Source organism: Colletotrichum higginsianum, chromosome 3, assembly GCF_001672515.1.
Source record: "Colletotrichum higginsianum IMI 349063 chromosome 3, whole genome shotgun sequence".
Taxonomy (NCBI): domain Eukaryota; kingdom Fungi; phylum Ascomycota; class Sordariomycetes; order Glomerellales; family Glomerellaceae; genus Colletotrichum; species Colletotrichum higginsianum.
This window is the reverse complement of record NC_030956.1, coordinates 2,127,300-2,148,230: the sequence shown is the minus strand read 5'-3', so window position 1 is coordinate 2,148,230 and position 20,931 is coordinate 2,127,300. Positions and strand designations below refer to the sequence as shown.

The following is a 20,931-nucleotide window of genomic DNA, read 5'->3' as shown; positions in this document are numbered from 1 at the left end:
CCCTTCCCATGTCGCCAGGAGATCGTTCAGCGGCAGCCGTTGTCGAAAGGATATCATGGTAGGGGTGAGTGACATGGCATGTCTAGCGCACGCAGGGATGCCGGAGCGGAATGCCGAGTCTAACTCGATCCAACGATTTCAGTGTGAAGGGTACAGAAATCCTTCAAGCCAAAAGCCAACTTGCAACTTGCAAGCAGTATACAGTACATAGCTTGAAGACTGAAATTGTGCGAATGTTCTTGGGGACGTACCGACGATTCTAAGCTTTCCAATTCCCTCCATGGCACCAGGTCGCGCTGTGTACCGGCTGAATAGGATGCGTAAATTGCCGGTTCGGTGGAAGTCGATATCTACCGACTGGACAGGCCATTGTCGCAGAGTTTCGACGCGGCTGTGCAAGTCGCTACCGTAGGATTCGACTAGGCTGTGGTCTTTTTCTCAGGGTGGGCTCACCGACGCCTTGTGCCACGGAGAACCAAGATTTAGCATATTACATTGTTGAAGATTGTTGATAGTCGACTTTGGGATACGCGGGCGATGCCGAGATGTGCAATAGTACTGTTGTACTCTGTAGTAGTTCGATACCTGACGTCGAAATGGGCAATGCTCGGCACGGTCATGTGTGGGATCTCATTCAAAACCAAGCAGCGTGGAGCCTACAACGTTCCCGCGAGAAGCATGGTTCGTTCTGCCGTGCCCGTTCAAACTTGAGCCATTCTCGTCGGAATGACAGGCAAGAACACATAGTATGCGAACACTATGTTGCTGAGATGGGGGGCCATCCACCAACAATTGTCCGGCTTCCGTCGGCCTGCATTTAGTTGATTTGCTTTAAGCGAACTGGCATATTCAATATCCATCCGTACGTGCGTAACCTGGGTCGTACCGACACAGCGGCCGAAAGATGGTCCGGGCTAGAGGCTAACCGAAGGAACGATGGAATCGGCGTTCAAGCTCGAAGAGGAAGTCGGTCGGTTGCCACACCTTGTAGCACATATCGACCTGAATCCTGCATCTGGCCCTACCATGTCCTGCAGCGTCTGCCTATGTCTATGTGCGCTCTGCAAATTTCTAGAAGCCTAAGAGACGGCTTTCTTCTCGTGGTTGTTAGCGTGGCCCTTTTGCTACGGCTCCGGGTATTGGATTCCACCGAGTGATGACTCGAGTTGGGACTATTCGCTGCCAGACTGCTGCCAATCATCCCGATGCATGCTGGCATGCCATTTGTGTCGGAGATGCCATGGCGCCGCCGCGCAGGTCTAGGCCTGCCAAGTCCTCTCCCCTCACGGTTGACTGAGCGTCGGGCTTGTCTGGGCAGTCAGCGCGAATCAATGGCTATGATTGTGCATCGCTTGTTGCTGCTCAGCCATTCCGATGGCGGCGGCGGTCGGTTTCTTTTGCGCGCCTCTGTCATGTGGTGCTGGCAGTACCTGGTGGAATGCCTTGAGCATTTGTTTCTTCCTGCGTGTTCTGGAGTCTAAAACCAGCCGTCTTCATCAGGATCGGGATTCGGCCGTTGCGGTAGTCGTCATTGAAGGATAAGCCCCCGGAAGCGTGTTTGGCGCCACGGCCGCCTCAAAGAATCCGAGTCGGCGCTCGTTTCGTTGTCCCGCACCGAAAGACCAGCCTGCCGCCACACGTCCCAAGTCTAATTCGTCGATCTTGTTAAGGAGCCCCTGTCAATAGTAGACACGGCTAAGACTTGTCAACGGAAGTCACCCACCCCTGGGCCGAAGCATCAATAAGAAATTAGTGATGAAGAACTGCCGCTGCATACGAATGTTCCTCGTCACACCTCTGACAGTGACGTGCGGGAGTGGTTTCCACACTCCCGGGTTGGATTGCGGCCAAGGCTTTGCAATCGACTTGTGACTGCCAATGAAGGCAGCATCACGTAGCGCGCCAGTCCGCCAAATCTTCAACCAGAGCTGGCAATTGACAACATGGCGATCTGCCAAGGTAGTCACACTACCCACGTCATTCGGGACCGGTTCTTATTGCGATACCGCCGGGTATGTGGAGTGCTTTTTTTGCTCATCTGTAGCGGACTGCTGCCATGTTGGGCGTGACGTTGGCGATGATCCGCTTGTGACCCAGACTTTGTAGCCTCGGCTCAAAGAGTACGGATACTTAGCTATATCGACATTCCACAAATGTATCCATACGGTAGCTGGACTGCGATGGATCAGTTCGCGCGGATCCCGTTGCGAGCGGCCGCTCGGAGGGTCCTGGAGAAAGGAGACCAGCTGACGTGACCTTTAATGGGTCCGTTGTGCGGCAAAGCCGGTCCATTTCCCTATCAACGGCCACTCGGCCGGTGGGTGGGCAAGATATGATTCAGGGACTTTTGCGATCTTGTCCAGCATGACAAGATATCTGCAACATGCCAAGCTTCCCGGATAACGGACGGTACGGCGGGGAGAGCGACTCGGGAGGGGGTTCACAGTCCCTCACGAGGGAAGATGAGCAGCTCGCTGTCACGAACCCGCGGAACATGACTCGTAAGACGAACAGCAGCTGATGAGTAGTACAGTCCAAGACAAGTGGCCGAGGCAACTTGAGTGTCGGCAATCGGGGCGCAATCCGAGAATTGGGACTTTGACGAGATTCAGGGTGATATAAGGTGTGGTCTGGTCCATCTCCGGGACTTGTCGCGGCATTCTGTGAGGCGCTTGGGCGGCTTTTCGAGTGCCGAAGGGGTGGAGAGGCCTATTGGCCAGCTGGTGCTAGTCAAGAAGAGCATCAATCCGTGGCTGCCAGAGTCCACAGTGGATCTGGCCATTGGATCTCGTGCGAGTGAGCCCCGGGCACGGGTGAGTAGCCGGTCTTGTCCGGCTTTAACATTGTCCAACACCCACATACATTGGACCCTCCCGTGGCCTTGAGCGCCGCGAGGATCATGTCACTTCGTCAAGATTGTCTCCATATAATATGGAGCACTCATCAGGCGATTGGGCTGATCGGACTCTCTAGTTCGCCGAGTTGCGAAGATGAACGTGGGCTAAGGGGGTTTTGTTCATTTTGCTGTGCTCATGGCGTAGCCCAGGCGTGGGGTGTGGGTGATTGTTGGTGTTGGCGTTGGCGTTGGCGTTGGCGTTGGCGTTGGGGCTGGTGCTGGTGTCGACATGGCATGGAGTGGAATGGAATCGGACTCATTAGAGTGGTCGCTGAGTGGGCCATTGCCATCCCGGGCTCGTTCAGTGTCGGGTAAGAGTCGAGGGAGTCGAGACCCAGGCCCGGGGCCCTTGTCGTTGCCCCTCTAGGCCATCCATTCGAGCGCGTCCAGGGGATTCCAATGTGCAGTGCAGTCTCGACTCTTGAGCAACTCGTAGGCGAGCAGGGCGGACGCGATGGAAGGAAATCCATGAAAGGTTGTGTGCTTGTTGCTGAGCCGTAGGAAATGGGAATACACATCGTATCGCTGGGCAGCTGGAGCGCGCTGGCATCTGCGGGCTAAGCCAGCGTCCATTTCTCGGCGTGGCTTGGCCAAGGATGGTTCTAGGGTTATTTTCGACGCTCCTGACTGAGGGAAAAAATCCGACCTTGTCGTGTGTCTGGATACGATGCCGAAAGAAGGGTGTAAGTCCTGAGGTGCAGGCAACCATTTCCAGCTCCTTGGGAATTGCTGTCAGCTAGGGTGAGGGGCGGCGTCTCACGCCATGTCTCTGTTATTGCCTTTATGCTCGCCAAACGAGTTGACTGGGGGAGCCTGCCAAGTCGAGGGAGGCACACACACAGGTCCGAGCCGAGCATGTCATTAGGCTGGTTTAACTGAAAGCAACCCCCCGGCCCCATCGTGGGCATCTGCATCCGTACAGCGTACTGCCCTCTGTTTGTACAGGGAGTTCATCCGGGCCTGTTGAAAATTGCCGCAACAATGTTGATCGGTGTTGCGGATGCTTCGAGCCAAGTGCGGGATTGCGAAGGTTACTGATCGCTTGCCATGCGTTGTCGTATTGCGTTCCGTTAGGTTGCGTTGCGGCTGACGGCAATTGATTAAAACAACGCATACAGGGCAAGGACCACGGCGGTGCTGCGTCATAGAAGGGAAAGCCATGTCTTCATGCCTGCGCACTGTTCAACTCTGAACAATAACGAACGAATAGTTGAGTGTTTCGTGTATAGGAAAGGTACTGGAGAATTAGCGAGGCAAAAGTAAGTGAGTTAGTGAGTGGGTGAGCGAGGTAGGTAGAGACTAGCTGGGTGCTTAGACTGTCATGTAGGATTCCCTGTTGATTTCCTGCACATCTCGTCTTCGCAGGGCACGTCTCGATCCTTAAGATTTTGGTTGAGGCAGCGGAGAAAGGAGTAAGCTTGGGAGGCCGGGCATTGCCAAAGGCCAGTCAGGTACCCGTACCCATACCCAAGATTTCTGAAGATTCCTAAGCCTCAGCTTACAACGTGGCGCCTTGCGAGAAAGGTAGGTAGGATCGAAAAGGGAAGGGCCGTCCAGGTTCCCGTCATGCCTGCCTAAAAGGACTAGATACAATCCCTGAAGAAGAAATCCGGAATTCTGGAATCTGGGCCGGTGAGACCGAAGGCACTGCACTCGACCTGAAGGTAGGAGGGAAGGGCCGGGAGGCAGCTTCCCACTCGGCTCCATTGACGAGGAAGGAAGGAAGCAAGCATGAAAGAGGGGATCTGGCTAGCTCTCGACTTTAGGACTTTGCATCGGATAGACGGGGGTGTTTGGAGGGAAGGGGGCGTCTCTGGGTAGAAGGGGAGCTGCTGCCGAGACAAGGAACATTTCACACACACCCCCAACGGGGTAGAAGCTCAGTGTGCGCTGTTGCTGTACGACGTCGCTTTTTGGATGCCTAGGTAGGTAGGTAGGTAGACACTAGGTCGGCAAAGAGAAGACACGGCGGCGAGATGAATGGAAGTAGGCATTCCCTCACTTTCAACATATCTATATATTGTCCATTCATCTGGTTCATCACAGTCTTATTCTCGACTCAGACAGGAGTCACACCCCTCCCCCCCCGACTGTCACCCTTGCGATATCCGACGGGTATGGGCACGGTGCATGGCGGTTGACAATGTGGAGACAGCGACGCCCGGCAAGTAACAAGCATGGCAGGAGAACGGCAGTTGGCAGCCTCAGCAACTACTACCTCACTCCACCTGTCTTGGTCGCTCTCCTTCGCTATAATACGGTGTACGGATACCCATTACGGAGAATGCGTGCGTTGGTGTTAGTTTTGGGCCTGTCGGAGCTGGCACAGGCCACATCATGTGCGGATCCCGGTCAAGGTGTCTTCCTTGCCCATCATTTACGAGAACCACATCTACTTACTGAATTTGTACCAACCGAAGGTGACTTATACACCGCGTCAACGAGATACGGACACACAACAGAACAGGATGAAAGCCGAGGTGAAGTGCGCGGATAGAAGAAGCCTCTAAATCGCCTGTTCATTACGTGCTCAGTTGGTCCTCGTCGGGAGTGGGCCTGGAAGAGAATGATTCTTACCTGTGTTAGGTCGGGTCTTGAGATAAGATATCGCAGGTGGCCGTAGCCATGCGTTCCTTGCACACCCTTGTCAAGAAGCCGGCGAGGGTGATGGATGGCCCGATACCCGAGTTGCGAACCAGAGGTACACTTAGCACAGAGCGCGTTCGTGCGATACAGCTCATAGCAGCTCCAACCTGCTGTCTCTAGACCGAATTCTGACGAACTTACCAATGTCGAATACTTTCTGGGCATGTCCAGTTATGCCTAAAATTGAGAACAACATACGACTGCACAGACTGCAGAGGCGCTGGACTTGTGTTGCTAGTGCGTCCATCCGTACGGATACATTTTGTACTGCAAGGCCCAGAGATATCTACCCACCCGCTGACCGGCGCAGCCCCGCAAAGTGTCTAAGCCCAAATGAGGCAATGGTTTCGTTGACCGGTGGCCAAGGACGTCTCACCTGGGCTTAGCTAAGACTTTCCACTTTAAGGGACAAGGCTTTGGGTACGATAGCAAGCAAAAGGCCCGGTGCTTGGCAATCGAGGCGAGGTGAGGCGAGAAGAGAGGAGGACGACGTCGTAATATGCATGCATACGCTGGCAAAGCGTTGGGACACAGGTGGTTCGCGAGCATTGTCCCGTCCAGCCTGGTGAAGGGCACTGAACTTAAGCCACTATGGCTCGACTCCTTGATTTGAATCTGCGGGGAAGAACATGCTGCTCGCGCCACGGTGGAGGACAATTCATCTCGCGATGCATCGTGAAAATCGTGTTCATGAGAAACGAAGCAAGCGAATGCCGGGTTCGAGTACGTCAATGCATAAGCGATGCGCACGTTTTCCTCGGATGGAAGCCGCCCGCTGTTGAAGGAATTGTCGCTCAGCCCGAGTCGATGTGCATCCAAAGGCAGCTCATCTTACAGGCATCAATGGGCGCCTGCCAGGCTTACTATACTCGATCACCATGCTTAAGGTTTGATGTCACCTCACGGGACCTGCAGTGGCTTCGCCCTTTACGGTACCTTCGCCCGAAGTCCCAAACCTTCCAAGCGTCATCTAGTTGAGTAATGGGTTGGCTTCCATATCGGAATATAGGTAAGTACGTGTAGAAGAAGGCAAGGGGGAAAACACCGAAAAATTTGAACGCAGATGATGAGGGAAAAGGGGGGATTTCCACCTTCTCAATTGGAGGAGAGCCGCCCAGAAGGTACGTACTTTCAGTCACTCGCTTATTCCATTCTAGCATCATTCGGTACGTAGCTGGGATGCCCCATTGTCTAGGTAGCTACCTCCCACCTGAGGAGACTGGGGAGAGGGCATTCAACACTGGGGAAGCTTCAGTCCAGTTCTGCTAGGTCAAACCCACGAGCAGTCATAGACAAACAAGTCTTCCCGCTGCCCGACCATGACGCCACCGCATCACATCCTTCACGCCTAGTGTCCAGTCTCCAGCAGTTCATCCGTCCCCTTTCGGATCCGGTGCCTCCATCAAGGGCGAACCATCGCCTGTCTGAGCGCGGAGATGGAGGGGCTTCTTGTTCTAGGGAAACGGGGTCGCGTTGGTGCACGCCGACGACACTTGCATTTTTGACCAGCACCTTCCCTGCAAATCACTTTAAATTACCCAAAGGTGCTCCGTCTGCCGACTCTTTAATGCAACGCAACCACGGGGAGGGACCGCGGCGTCGCCCGGTCCGTTGCGACACTGTGGAAGAACAACAATCGCTTCTAACTCGAGGCAAGCTTGCCGACCTGCTCGACATGCCTACCGCCACAAGGGAGGCGAAAAGTTATGACATATAGTATCATACGTGACGTCCTGAACTCGACTCACTCTTGGCACCTACTCACTCTTTGCCGGCTGGCTACATCTTGCACCGTCGATCAACGGCTGGCTATTCACTGCTTACTCCTTAGACGGAGGGTTTCCCTGTGGACTCTTCCGCCTGCCCCAAGATAGTCACCAAGGAGGGTGAGTGATGCTTTTCCACGTTCGGTTTCATGAGCTGCAATGTTCGTACTTAGAGGGAAATTCTGTCGGGCGGTTCCCATGACGGAGGAATCACCGAGGCCCTAGTCGGACTCGTTCGGACTCGGTATCACGGAAAACGACCGACGACGGGGTATAATGAGGGGCGACGTATCGCCCCCCCCCCCCCCCCCCCCCCCCCCCCCCAAAAGCCACACGGAAAGGCCTTCCACGCTAAGAGTGGACAACCAGGCGGCGCTGTTACCAACGATTTTTGTTACAAACACAAAACACCTAGCACACAGCGTGGTATTCGTACCAACGACCAACGACCGGCCCCAGAACGCTCGCTCCCTTCTTCCCTGCTTAGCGTCGACAACTCCATGACTGCTGCCACCGACGGCTGACGGGTGGAGGGCGTTACCGGACCGGATTGACGCCTCTCAGTCCTCCGAACTGTCTCGTCTTGGCCAGCCGTGCCAGTTAATCTTCTGTGCAAGACTCTGAGAGGCTGCCAAAACCCCCGCCAAGACAAAGCATCCTGCCGGCAGGCATTGGCTTTGGCTTCGACTTGGTCCTGGCAAATGATGCCACAATACTACTGCCCATCCCTCACTATTCGCCAGATCCTGCGCCTCAACCGCTCTCACCAAAGTTGACGTTCTTGGAAACCAGATGATCCCGCTCCCTCAGCAGGGCCAAAGCCACCCACCGCCTACCACCTTTCATTACGGCCATCGGAGAAGACACAAAAGTCAACAGAATGGCCTCTCTCTCTCTCTCTCTCTCTCTCTCACCCGAATACAACGAGACCCGAGACGGGATTGTAGGCTTTGCGCAGGGCCACCCGGCAAGCCTCGGTGCGGAACTCCATTGCTCGACTTCTTGCCCTCTCGGTATACACTCTTCTGCCATCTACTGCACGCTGCGCTGCCGGCTGCAGGCCTGAACAGGTTCGGTCCAGATCTTCGCAGCCCTCCGTACCGTCGCAGTGCACCCAGGGGAATGGGATCGACCTAATGAAGACATGCCGGACGCGTCTTACTAGCCTCTGCTATCGCTGCAGGGGAGTCAACCTTGTGCTCGTGGACCCCGCAAGAACATTGCGAAGACTGCTTCTGGTACCTCCCAAGACAGGCAGGTAAGTACTTACACGCCACTTGCATCCTGGCTGGATGGCCTTGTACCTTTTCTTTCCTTCTCACCAGGCGGCCGCACGTATCGCCTCATCGTGCTCAACGACCCCGGTCACGAGGCACGCCAGCAAGAAGGGAAGCCGGCCGACGGCCCTGCCCCGCTGTGCTGTGTGCGGCGCCGCGGTCGTTTTACTGGTTACCTACTGTATGGTACGGTTTGGATTGGACGACATCGAGTCCACGGCCCAGAGCAAACCCGGCTCCTTCAGCTGAAGCCGCCTTCATCCGAAGTCCACTCACCAGCCAGATCATCAACGATACGTCGCATCCACCACCTGCCATGTACCCTAACTGTCTACCTCCCGCCCTGTCGCCATTGGACGGGCTGGCTTTGCACCCTGACACTCAGGGTTGATGTGACGGGATACCAGCGCTCCAACCCCGCGCCGAGATCCACAACCGCCTGTCTTGGAATGAACCAACACCCCATTCACCGTTCTCGTTATTTCATTTTCTCGCCTGGCAATCCGAGCCTATCTCGTAACGTCCATTTCGCCATCTGGCTCGCTTTGGGTGGATCACGGCAAGGGATTTTCGACACTCATTACCCACCCTTCGAACCTCCAAGAGAACTCGCCGCCGCCCGCCCGCCGGCCCCTCCTCCTCTTCCTCTTCCTCCTCCTCCTCCTTCTCCTTAGCACATTAACCCCGGTTTATCCAATGCTCTGGACTTGGCAATGCCACTGGTGAATGGCAGCTCCATGTGTCCTCTTCTTCACACTTCAATGTTTGCCTTCGCTCAACTTCCTAGTGCCGAGAAGAAGGGGCTTGACAGTAGGTTCATAGTGTGATCCGGCATCAAACTTTGTCGTCTACATTACAGTGCCAGAAGACCCCAGGAACTCTATCTCGGGGTTTTTCATCTGAAGACGTCTGCAAGAAAGGATCGGTACCGTCATTCCGTCTATCCCGTTGTCTCTGGCAACAATGTCGTCGCCAGAGATTGGCCCTTTGACCGAACCTAGACCATGCCTCGCACGTTTTCGCTTCTGGTTGTCTACCCGTCTTATCCTTCCCGCCCCCGTACCCTCAAGGATCCTCAGCCCAAGACCTCCTTACTGCTTTCAGGCCATCCCTGACCAGGGGCGTCTGCTCTACCGGGCGTCCCCTCTATCCTCCCTTCGCGGCTTCTTTGCTCTCCATGTCACCCCTCCGATACACTTCTTTACCCCCCCCCCCCCCCCCCCCCGTCATCCACTCTCACCTGGACCTGCCTGGCAAGCATGCAGCCAGGATTCCCTCATCGAGCATAACGGGACCCAGTTGCCCCGTTTTACCATCGCTGTGCCTTATTACGCTGCTACGTTGGGTGCAGGCCCTATCCGTCAGACTGATGAATGCCTCGAGAGAATGCAAGTTGTGTCTCCTGGGTACACGTTGAAAGCTCTGGCTCCCTCCTTCTCCTCATCTTCCTCCTCCTCCTCCACTCGACGAGGCTTTTCTCACACACGCCATGCCGTCGGTGCCGACAACGCGCTAGGCTGGTTTAGCCTCCATCCTCACCCCCCATCCTTGCCAAGCCAAAAAAGACAGCGGAGACACGGGCAAGGGCCATGGAAGATGCACCGCACGTGTGTGCGCCTAGAACGAACGGTACTTCTTACCCGTCGTGTACACCTGCAGCACTCTATCGGTGCCCCTTCCGGCTCCCTTCCCCCAATCTAATAAGCCAAGCCAATCCAGTTTGTTGGTTCTGTTCCTTAGTGTCTACTTTTGGCCCCTCGGTGTATCTCACTTGCAGCTCGCTACCCTGAGTGTGGACAGAGGGGCAACTGGGCAACAATTCCCATGAACATGTGTATACATGAGGTGGATAGGATATGCATACCTTGAGGCGTTCTCCGCGCCTGCCCTACTATCTTACTCAAAAGCCACCAGTCTCCTTCATCCTGCTCCTTCTCACCTTCTTCTGCCTTTCTTACTCTCTTACATTTTCCCTTCTTGAGTCAATAACACCTTAAGCACGGACAGACAACATAGCCAACCTTGTTGCAAACATCGAAACCGCCAGAGCAGACCCACACGCCGTACCTGGGAGATATCGTCTCTTATTGTACTCCTGGACCTTGGTCACATACTCTCTCGGCACGTCCCGGCCGTGTTTTACAGAGCAGCCAACCTTGATAGCAGTCCGCAGTGCGGCCAGACCGCTGAGCTATCAGCCCGACTCGATTCTCACCTGGAGCAATACATTGTGCTCACACCATCCTCCATTCCCTCCCAAGAACGTGGAGGTCGAACTGGAAAGTGTGCCAGGCAGTCCATGCCCAACGGCTCTACCCCCAGCGGCATCAATTCGCTTTCTCAATGGGTATTCTAGCTTTGGAGCCTCATTCCCGATTGGCCGCCCCAGATTCTCCTCCCGGGCTGGTTAGCCCTTCTTCATCCTCGTACTCCTCCAGACCGTCTCCTCCCGTGGAAAAGCTTTGGAACGCCAGATTCGGCCCCCTCTCTCCTCCTATGTCCAACTACGAGCATGGCTCGACGGCCGATATGTCCACTGTAGGCAAGAGTCATGATGACGGCTCGAGCCGTAAGAATTCGGCACAGAGTGCCCCTCGGCAGCAACTACCATCATTGAGCAGCTTGTTTGGGCCCCCGTCCTCAGTCAGGCCTTTGCACTCCCCATCGTCCGACCGCCCCGGTACATACCCGGCAACATCTCCCCTGGACTGGCCTCGCATGTCACAGCCTCAGGGCGACCGTTCGTACGCCGCCTCGTACTTCCCTCCGCAGGAGACTTCACCGACCATGTCCCAGCCGCGGAGTACCTATGATGCGAGATACGACCATGAGAGGCAGGCGCTGCATGGGCTGTCTCGTTCGTTCTCAGGGTCTGGGTCTCCAAGGTACCGTGAGCCGGAACACCCACGCCCGGAATCCAGATCCGACATTGGCTTGGGTAGCAGTAAGTGGTCGATGCACAACGAGGCGGGAAAACACGAGTACGCCCTGGTGTCTAGAGAGAGCCATCCTTCACTCCGGGCCACGCATGACAGAATGTCGTACCAGTATCCCAGCAACAAAGACGCGGGGTCCTCCTACCGAGACCACCGCCCCTCGTCCGGGTCCAGCTTAATGCAGGCATCGGCACAAGTCAGTACCTCGAGCTCCGAAGGGATCCCGTCAAAGGATGGTCTCGGCCCCAAGATCTGGACGGGAACCCACTTTCTCCCCCGGTTCGTCCGTGCCGCCGAGGTGCCAGGGGAGGGCATGTGCTACTTTTACGACGATGGCAGCCACTGCAAGACTGTCATTGACGGCGAGGCTGTCAATGCCCACTGGGGCGTGACCAAGGCCGGAAAGCCAAGAAAGAGACTGGCGATTGCATGTGTCACCTGCAGAGAGAAGAAGATCAAGTGCGACCCCGACTATCCCCGCTGCGTGCAGTGCGAGAAGTTTGGACGGATCTGCAAGTTCAAGAACGCGTGAGTGTTAATGGGGGCCCCCACGGCCGTACGGAGCTGGTCTCCCCATATTCAACCGAATTGTGCTGACTAGGAGTTGGGTTGACAGACCACGAGGCGGCCACAATACGTCTCCATCAACGCCCCCCGCTGAACCGGAAGACATGAGGCGTATGGGGGGCTCGGCCAACCCGAACGATATGCACCGTCCTGGTAGTAATTCCAGCGCCTCTGTTTCCCCTCGTACCACGTACCGCCAGCCGAGCCCGGAGCCCTCGATGCCTCACAAGAGGATGCGACTCGGCTTCGACTCTTCCTCCTCGATGAGGGACGAACCTCCTATGTCTTTTGGCGAGACGGCCAATACAAGCATATCCTGGCAGCACCGTCAGCCAATTGAGCTTCCTCGTATTCACGAGAATGTGCTGAACCGAGCATGGCAATCAGATCCGTACGTCTCCGACCCTCAGTCAATTAACACCGTAATCTCTTCCTTCTTCGTACACACCGACAGCACCATGGCCCTTCGTTTTTTGCCCGAGACAGCGTTCAAATCCTGGGTGATCGATAATGCTCATACAAAGTCTCCAGAAGACCTGATGCTCACCTATAGCATCCTCGCCGTCGGTGTCGCCTTGTCGGGCGGGCTCAAGAGAGTCGCCCACGAATACGCCCAAGTCGCCCGCTATGCGCAACATCGCGCTGCCTCGGGTCTACAACTCGTGCAAACTCGGCTCTTGCTAGCCCTCTACTACCTGTCCATATCGGACCCGGACGAAGCAAACGCCATGTCGAGTGCGGCGATCTCGATGGCTACGTGTCTGCAGCTGAACTTGGAGCTCGACAAATCGATCAACGCGCATCTGACCGTGTTCCCGTATGGCTTAGCCAGAGCGGCTTATTCGGAAAGCAGGAGACGGACGTACTGGGCATGTTTCGTACTTGAACGACTGAACGGCATGTTCCCGAACCGGTTAAGCACTCTCGACGCCAGAGACATCTTTATCCGGTTACCGTGTGAAGCGGAAGTGTTCGAAAAGCAGGAGGAGTCGCAGACTCCATTCTTCTCTGCAAATCCGTCCAGCTCGTCCAAGCTTGTCGACACGCCATTGTCGTTGTCGGCCTATCTTGTCCAGCTAGTCAGCCTTTGGGCAGAGGTTATGTCTAGCATATACAGAGTCGCCCAGGGCGTTCCTTTGGATAGAGATACCGCCCCTTTTATTGAGAGCACTAGGGGGAGGTTCATCAAGTGGCAGGAATCCCTTCCCGAGCGATTCACCTATAGCGCTGATAACATGGAACTGGCTGCTCAGGATGGGACTCTCAGCACATTCCTCACAGTCCATCTCCTGCACCATCATGGACTGATTAAACTTCACCGGCACATGTGCACTTCGGAGCGGCTATCCCCGGCGGACCGATTGCAATACTTGTGGCGAGTATGCGAAGAGTCGAGTCGAGTTTTGGACATGACGAGCGCGTTGGAGGTGCTGCTTCAGGCCCGGCGAACTCCGCTGAGCGCGCCTCCGCCGTTCATGAGCCACGTTATCCTGGAAGCCGCAGACGTGGTCACTGCCGAGGGCGCCTTGTCGGAAGTGTCAGTCCTTTTAGACCGATTGGCTGTCGCAGGCGCCGTTATCGACGCCGCAAGTACGGTTTGGGAAGAGGCACGAGCCCATCGAGCCGCCCTCGAGCATCGACGGGATGCCATCAGGATTCTACAGGGCAGCCAGCCCGGCGATGCGCCCTCGACCGGCGGCAAGGTTTTCATCAACGACGACGAGGAAAAGGACATTAGGCGACTGCCTCTAGGAAAGTGCTGGCAGATGGAGGAGCCAATGGATACGATGTTTGGCAGATTCGCGGACATTGTATACACACGGGGTTGACCCCACCCACAGTGCACCGAATCTTGGGTTGTTTTTCTCATTCCATTTACACTGCATCTACGGCGTCCGGGGTGGCATTTGAACATTTTGTTTGCTTATTTCCCTCAACTTCTCGGGCGTGTTTTGGAGAGACGTTGCGAGGTTTTTGAAAAGCACACATTAGGATTGCCGAGTTTGGCATTTCCTTCCCCTTGTCCATGTAACATCATATACCCTGTACATGAAGAAATCAATCCAAGGATACAAATCAGTCGGGACAGCAAATGCAGATGGGCATGGCGAGAAACAAGAGAGAGAGAGAGAGAGAGAGAGAATCATAGCATGTGCCATCTGTGGATGGTGAGAGCTACCTAGGCAACACGAGACGAAGACGAAAGAGAAAGAGGGGCGATGCATCCACGCCGTGCACGGTTTTACTTTCTGCCCTATGGGCATTCCCTTGCATCGTGAAGATTACAGAAGTGGAAGGGATCTGTCTGCATGTCTCAGGTCGGCCGCATAACTGGTATGCGGCATGCGGCATGCAGCATGCGTCGGTTCGGCTCCTCAACGGTGCGTTGAAAATATCGGGATGCAACTCTCCTCAAGCGAAGCGAGACAGGCTGGTGGCTGATGCTTCAGGAGAATGTTTGTATGCGGTGGCTGCAGCTGCCACGGTAGCATGCGGCGACGTTGACGGTGCCACGGTGGTACAACCACCCAGCAGGGGTTGTCTCTGCCCAGCTGTCCACCAGGACCTATCGTACCCTACCTACTTAGCTAGTGCATCCGTAGGTAGCGTACGAACAAGGCCAGCGCTGGCTGACTACAACATGTGGCCCGGCTGTCTCTTGCATCTTGGCGCCGACGTTGTGAGGAACCAACGCGGTCGACGGATTGTCGGACCGGTGTGGCGGACCACCAAACGCACAGCAAGCAACACTGCACAAGTCACCAACTCGGGTCGCTCGCTCACCCACACCGGTGGAGGTGGCGGTGGTGGAGAATCCAATCTCGCATTGCTGCACGAAAAGGAGATACGACATTGCAGTACAGAGCATGTTGTCTCGGTAAATTTGCCGCAACTTATGCCTCTTTGGGTGCGAGAACTCTTGTTTGTTGCGCTTCTGGGCTTCTGGGTATGTATCTGGGGAGGGAGACGGACGGATTCATAAGGGGGGGGTGGGTGAGAAATGCAAGATGGGTGTGTGGTTCATCGTTGCCCCCTCCCCTCCCCAGTCTCTCCTCTCGCCCACGCCCACGCTCACGCTCATACTGGAAAGAGAGGCTCAACGTGATTTGATGGTTCGATCTCGCCCAGTTCGGATAGCTCACACCTTCCACCCCCCTCGAACTTCTAAGACAAGGTCTCTAAGCTTAGGCCAGGATGTGCGTACAAGCTATGTATGTGTGTGTGTGTGTGAAAACGAGGAACGACAGGTAAGACACGGACACGGGTTGGGTACAGTACACCTTAGTCTGTCCTGGTTGCGATGGCCAAGCCAAGCCTGTTGGGAGGGGAGGGTGGGTGCCGTGCTCCGGGCCGTGGAGACGGTGCGGCGGTCTCGGTGTGCTTGTTCGTGTCGGTTGGAACTTGGGTGGGGGCAATCTTGCATTGCGTGCGCGAAAGATGGATGTCGTTGGAATTGTCTGACTCCATTGCCTGCCCGGGCCCCTACAGTTAGCCGCGGGCAATTGTACGCTGGAATGCTGAGGGCTGATGGAGGAGGCTCTGGGTACCTTTCCCCCCCTCCCTTTTCGTCTCACCGGTTGTGGAATGGGTTCAAAAAGGGGGGGGGGGATGTTGCAAGGGTCGGGAGTTTTGAAGGACGGGGCCGCGCGCGAGACTTCTAGAGGTCGGACGGAGCAAGGAAAAGAGAAGAGAGGAAGGGGAACAGTCTGGCCGTGCGCGCAGGCATCCCCTGCCACAAGATAATGCTAGGTTGATTGCGGGTCAGGAGCCGAATTTCGGCTCCGAGAGGCGGGGGGGGGGGGACCTCTCCTGTGCTCTCACCCCTGAAGACGGAGTTCGGAGGCGGAGACGGATGGGATTTTGGTCTCCTTCACGTGAAAGGGGGGAATGGATGGGTCGCAGATACACAAGTACCTGCCTGCCTACGATATAGGCACCTGCCCAAGTACTTACGTACGGGACATAGAAGGCCAAGTACCGGTGGTATCCGTGCTAGGTGTTGTGCTGATCGGGGTGGGGCGGAAGGGGCGACAGACTCTTGCGAATACCGACGACCGTGTGGTCTGAGCGTCAGTGGGAAAAGCAGCTCGCGGCTGTCGGCGGAGGGGCCGGTCATGATGAGAGGACGATTACATAACATTCCGTTCGTCCCCAGCCTGTGGCCAGGGACCTAGGTATCGGCATCCTGCTGTGTCCGTCTAACTCCCGGTCGGCGCCGGGGCTGTTGCAAAGTCCGCCGCGCGAGGCTCCGTGATCCAGATCCATTCTTTCTCGCCAACAACATTCCTTACCTTATCTTTTGCGGATACTGTGCACTACTACCGAGGAGGAACAGGCAATTACTGATCGACAATTACCAATCTAGCCGATCCTTTCTTCGCATGGGTTTATGCGCGCGTGTGTGTTTGCATCCTTTGGCTGCAAACCCCCACTTTTAATCTGTCTCCCTATACGCGGGACGCAAACCTGTCTTGGTGACGTCGTCAAGACGTGTATCCGATCCCCGAATATTCAACGCAACGGCATACGGTCGTTGTAGCCAGAAACGCAGACCGAGGGAAAGTAGGACAAGGAGGGGGGGAAACCGTTTGACAAAAAAAATTGTGTGCTGCCAAGGATGTATTCCGCACCGAGAGCCATTTCGCGCCTTGCGAGAGAGTGGCGTCTGGTGAACCCGCGACTCTCCACCACCTCGTCGGCGTCATCGTGCTCATTTTCCTCCACCGCAACAGCATTATCGTCATCCTCATCGTCGTCAAAACCAAGACCGCAATCCCGGCCCCGGCCGTCGGCCCCACCGCCGCCGTTCGAGCTTGTGCCGACATGTCCCTCGCCGACGTGCGAGTGCGCCGCCACACCAGCTATGCCGGACGGGCTCGACATCGACCGCACGGCCCCGCTCAACGGCGTCGTGTCGGCGTACGCCGAGCAGGTGCTCGCGTGCACGGGGCGGGACGACTGGGCGTCGCGCATCGAGGAGGAGAACAGCGGGGACAACCTTGCGGCGGACCTGAAAGAGCTGTTTGGGCGCGGTGGCACGTATAGCGATGTGAGTTTTTTTTTTGAGTTTTTTTGAGTTTTTTTTTTTGGTCTTGAGGCTTGACTCGTTGGCCTGTTTACCGGTTTCTTGATTCTTTCTTTTACACTTATCCCCCTCCCTGGTTGATCCCGATGTACATACGAGTGTATACGTCTGGGAAAAGGCCCTCTCACACTCACGGGAGTTTCTGTTAAAGAAGAGCAATCGGGAAGAAAATGAAGAGAGAAGGACTATGATGAAATTCCCTGCCATACAAGCCACCCAAGATGAGAGAGAGAGAGAGAGAGAGAGAGTGTGTGTGTGTGTTTGTGTGTGAACAGACTGGCTGACGGTAAGTGAACGTCGCCCGCCACGGCAGCCATGGCACAACGTCTCGGTCCTCAACGCCTCGTTCCCCTCGTCCACGCCTCGGCGGAGCGAGCTGCAGACGACGAGCGCCTACCTCCTGCCGAGCTTCAAGTACGTGCCGTTCCTGCCGCGCGTGAGCTTCGACAGCGTCCAGGCGCTCGCCAAGGGGTACCTGCTCCCGGAGAAGCTGCACCCGATGCACGACGGTCTGTCGCCGATCCACCGCGACCGGCTGACGCGCGAGGCCGCCTACCGGCCGCTGCTGTACGGGGTGCGGGACGTCACCGACGTGCTGGTGCTGATCTGCGGGCACGGCGGGCGGGATATGCGGTGCGGCGTCATGGGCCCCGTGCTGCGGGAGGAGTTCGAGAGGAGGCTCGAGGGGTCCGGGGTTGCCGTCGCCAGGGGCCCCGTGGAGGTCGACGAGGGCGGCGAGGAGAAGGGAAGGATCGCGGCGCCTGAGGGACAGGAGGAGAAGAAGAAGAAGAAGGAGGAGGAGGAGGAGGGCGGCGACGGGGAGATGGCGGCCAGGGTCGGGCTGATTAGCCACATCGGCGGTCACAAGTTTGCGGGGAACGTCATCGTGTACATTCCGCCGGGCTTGCGGATGACCAGCGGCGAGAAGCACCCGCTCGCCGGGAAGGGGATATGGTACGGCAGGGTCGAGCCGAAGCACGTCGAGGGCATCGTCAAGGAGACGGTCCTCGGCGGCCGGGTGATTGCGGACATGTTCCGCGGGGGTATCGACGAGAACCGAAAGATTCTGAGACTGTGAGAGGGGAGGGGATATATCTTGTTCGATCAGGACGGGTTGGGTGTGTAAGAGGTACTTGTAAGATGGACGGGACGGGACATCGTCCCCTAGAGTATTTGGAAGCTCAGCGGGAGACACAGTGTAGAGGGGGTCAAATGCACATAGTTGCGGTCTGGGACGCAGTGTTTTGCTTCCGTCTCACAGTGCTCTCTAACCACAAGTAGCCTCAACAGTCCATCCGCCGGCAAGGACTCGGTCGGTGAGTGCGCTACGGCGGGCTGATTCCGAGATGCTTGGTGCTTGATTCTGGAAGATGTGTCGAATCTCGGTCTCACCAGCCATTAGAATGAAACGGAGTCGCTTTGATGCGCTTGCGGGAACAGCACGAGTTCTCAGACGTTACACAGCCCAGGTATATAGGACTGACGATCAGGTGTATGTCAAGGGACGAGCCGATGCTTCTAGTCCCGAGAGAAAAGGTCTCACAGTATACTCAAACTATGGAGGAGAAATGAGTACTCCCCCAGTCATTGTAAGGCTTCAAGTTATTTGTCGCAGGCATGTGCTGTAGATCGAATCGTCTGGGACGTTGTCATCCTCGACACTCGCACCCCGGCACTCAAACAATTCTCACCAAATCCAACTCCAGCACACTGCTTACGAAAATTTCTTACCAATCCGTATAAAACCCGAGAGAATTTGACTGAACAGGATTCATTGCGACTGCTTAACATACCATTGATTGGAAATGTCGTTCGGGTTGAGTGACATTGGAGGTTCCTGCCGTGTTTGACTCACGTGACCGTGCACATCTCCTCTATTGCGCCAAAGTAGCCAGCCCTCTTGAGGCTCTCATCATCATCATCATCGACTTTGTACGCATCGAAGCGCCTTCGCGAAAAAACAAACCCCCCCAATAAGAAAATGTCTCCGCGCTGCAACAACAATTGAGCCTTGGAAACCCAGGCCTCATCCCAGAATGACGTCTTCCGCGCTGGCTTCCGCCACGGGTGCGGCCGGCCGGTCCGTCGCCCGCATCCAGCGTCACCAGCTCCGTCCAACCTCCGCCGCCGCAGGTACGTCCCGGTCCATAACACCGACGGCATCGACGCACTGCAGCCGCATGCCACGGCAATTTCACAGTTGGCAGGCCAGGCGCACATCTTTCGCACCCCGTCGCTTGCAATCTGTGCTAAACACACTCACCACCACCACCGCCCCGACCCCGGCCCCGGCTCCGGCATTGGCTAGTCGCCGCCTCCATTTCACGACTCCCGCCAAACCCGCCCATTACACATCTCAAGAGGCATCCTTCATAAGCCCTCGGTACCTCCCCCTCCTCGTCCTCCTCGCGGTGGCCGGCGTCGCCTGGGACTCCCAATGGCTCTTCCCCTCCACGCCCGCCTCCGCCGACCCGGCCGAGCAGACCGTCCTCGGGTCTGCCCGCAGGTTCGTCCCCTTCGCCGTCGTCGCCCGCGAACAGGTTTCCCCGACCTCCTTCATCCTGACCCTCAAAGCCCCCGCAAACAAGCTCCCCGGCGTCGCCTCCCTCTGGAACGTCTTTGATCTGTGGTGCGTCGAGGTCAAGCAGCCCCAGATCCAAGTCGCGCGGGAATATACGCCCCTTCCTCCCCCGCCGGACGCGGCAGCAGACGAGGACGACACGCTGAGGCTGTACGTCCGCGCGGTGCGAGGCGGCGAGGTGTCGACGTATCTCAGCCGCCTGTCGCCGCCTTCTCCGGACGGCGCCGTTGCGGGGGACACGGTCGAGCTCCGCGGCCCGCATGGCGAGTTCGACTTGGGCTCGCGCCTCGGCGGGCGGGGCGACCGCGTCGTGTTCCTCGCGGGCGGCACGGGCATCGCCAGCGCCCTGCAGGCCGCCCACGCCGTGCTCCCGTTGCCCCGGGCGCCGTCGATGACCATCTTCTGGGCCGTGCGTAGCCGCGACGAGATCTATCGGGGCGGCGGGAGCTTGTCTCCGACAAACCCGTCGTCGCCGTCGTCCTCATCAGCGTCGTGGTGGAATTGGAGCTGGAATCCCTTTTCAGGACGCTCGTCGGAGGGCCCTGGATCCTGGTCCGGCATCCGGGCCGAGGCGCTGACCGTGGGAACCGAGGACCCTTCGCCCGTCAGCAGGGAGCTCCTGGCGTTGAAGGAGAAGTACGGCGACAGGCTCGATGTGCGCGTCGTGATCGACCAGGAGGGCACCGCCGTCCGCGACTCGGACCTGGCCGCTTCTCTCACGTGCCGCCCAGGCGGTCCCGAGACGACGCACTCCGTCGAAGGGTGCCGGTTCCACTCGCAGACGGCGCACCTCGGCATGGTGGACGGCGCGCCCAACGCCGGGAAGCGGGGCCTGTTCCGGCAGAGCGACTGCGCGTGCTCCTCCTCCGCGACGTCGGCGGCGCCGGGCAAGAACGTGTTCGTGGTGTCCGGGCCCGAGGGCTTCGTCGAGGCCTACGCGGGAGCCAAGGTGTGGCGGGATGGCGGGCAGCTGCAGGGCCCTGTGGGCGGCATGCTGGGCGCGCTGCAGAGGAAGAACCCCGACACCCTGAAGGACTGGATCGTCCTCAAGCTGTGAGAGGGACCGTTGTTGTGAGAATCACCTGTACAATACATGAAGAAAGGCACCGCATGTACGATGCCAAAAGGAGAGGCACGAGAGTATGATAGACTGTCCGAACAGACTCGAATTCGATA

At 56.9% G+C, this 20,931-nt stretch overlaps 3 protein-coding genes across 3 annotated transcripts; all 3 read left to right on the top strand.

Moving 5' to 3' along the window:
• Positions 1-10,928: 10,928 nt before the first annotated feature.
• Positions 10,929-13,917, top strand: CH63R_04196 (Fungal specific transcription factor; the record flags this gene model as incomplete). The annotated part of the gene is made up of 2 exons (XM_018299171.1): positions 10,929-12,049; positions 12,123-13,917. The coding sequence occupies 2 exons, from the start codon at positions 10,929-10,931 to the stop codon at positions 13,915-13,917; spliced, it is 2,916 nt and encodes a 971-aa protein (XP_018160417.1).
• A 2,789-nt stretch (positions 13,918-16,706) lies between these two features.
• Positions 16,707-18,252, top strand: CH63R_04195 (Fmi1 protein; the record flags this gene model as incomplete). Its single annotated transcript, XM_018299170.1, has 2 exons — positions 16,707-17,138; positions 17,488-18,252. The coding sequence occupies 2 exons, from the start codon at positions 16,707-16,709 to the stop codon at positions 18,250-18,252; spliced, it is 1,197 nt and encodes a 398-aa protein (XP_018160416.1).
• Positions 18,253-19,210: 958 nt separating this feature from the next.
• Positions 19,211-20,812, top strand: CH63R_04194 (oxidoreductase FAD-binding domain-containing protein; the record flags this gene model as incomplete). The annotated part of the gene is made up of 2 exons (XM_018299169.1): positions 19,211-19,307; positions 19,536-20,812. 2 exons carry the CDS (start codon positions 19,211-19,213, stop codon positions 20,810-20,812), a joined length of 1,374 nt encoding a protein of 457 aa, XP_018160415.1.
• Positions 20,813-20,931: the final 119 nt, after the last annotated feature.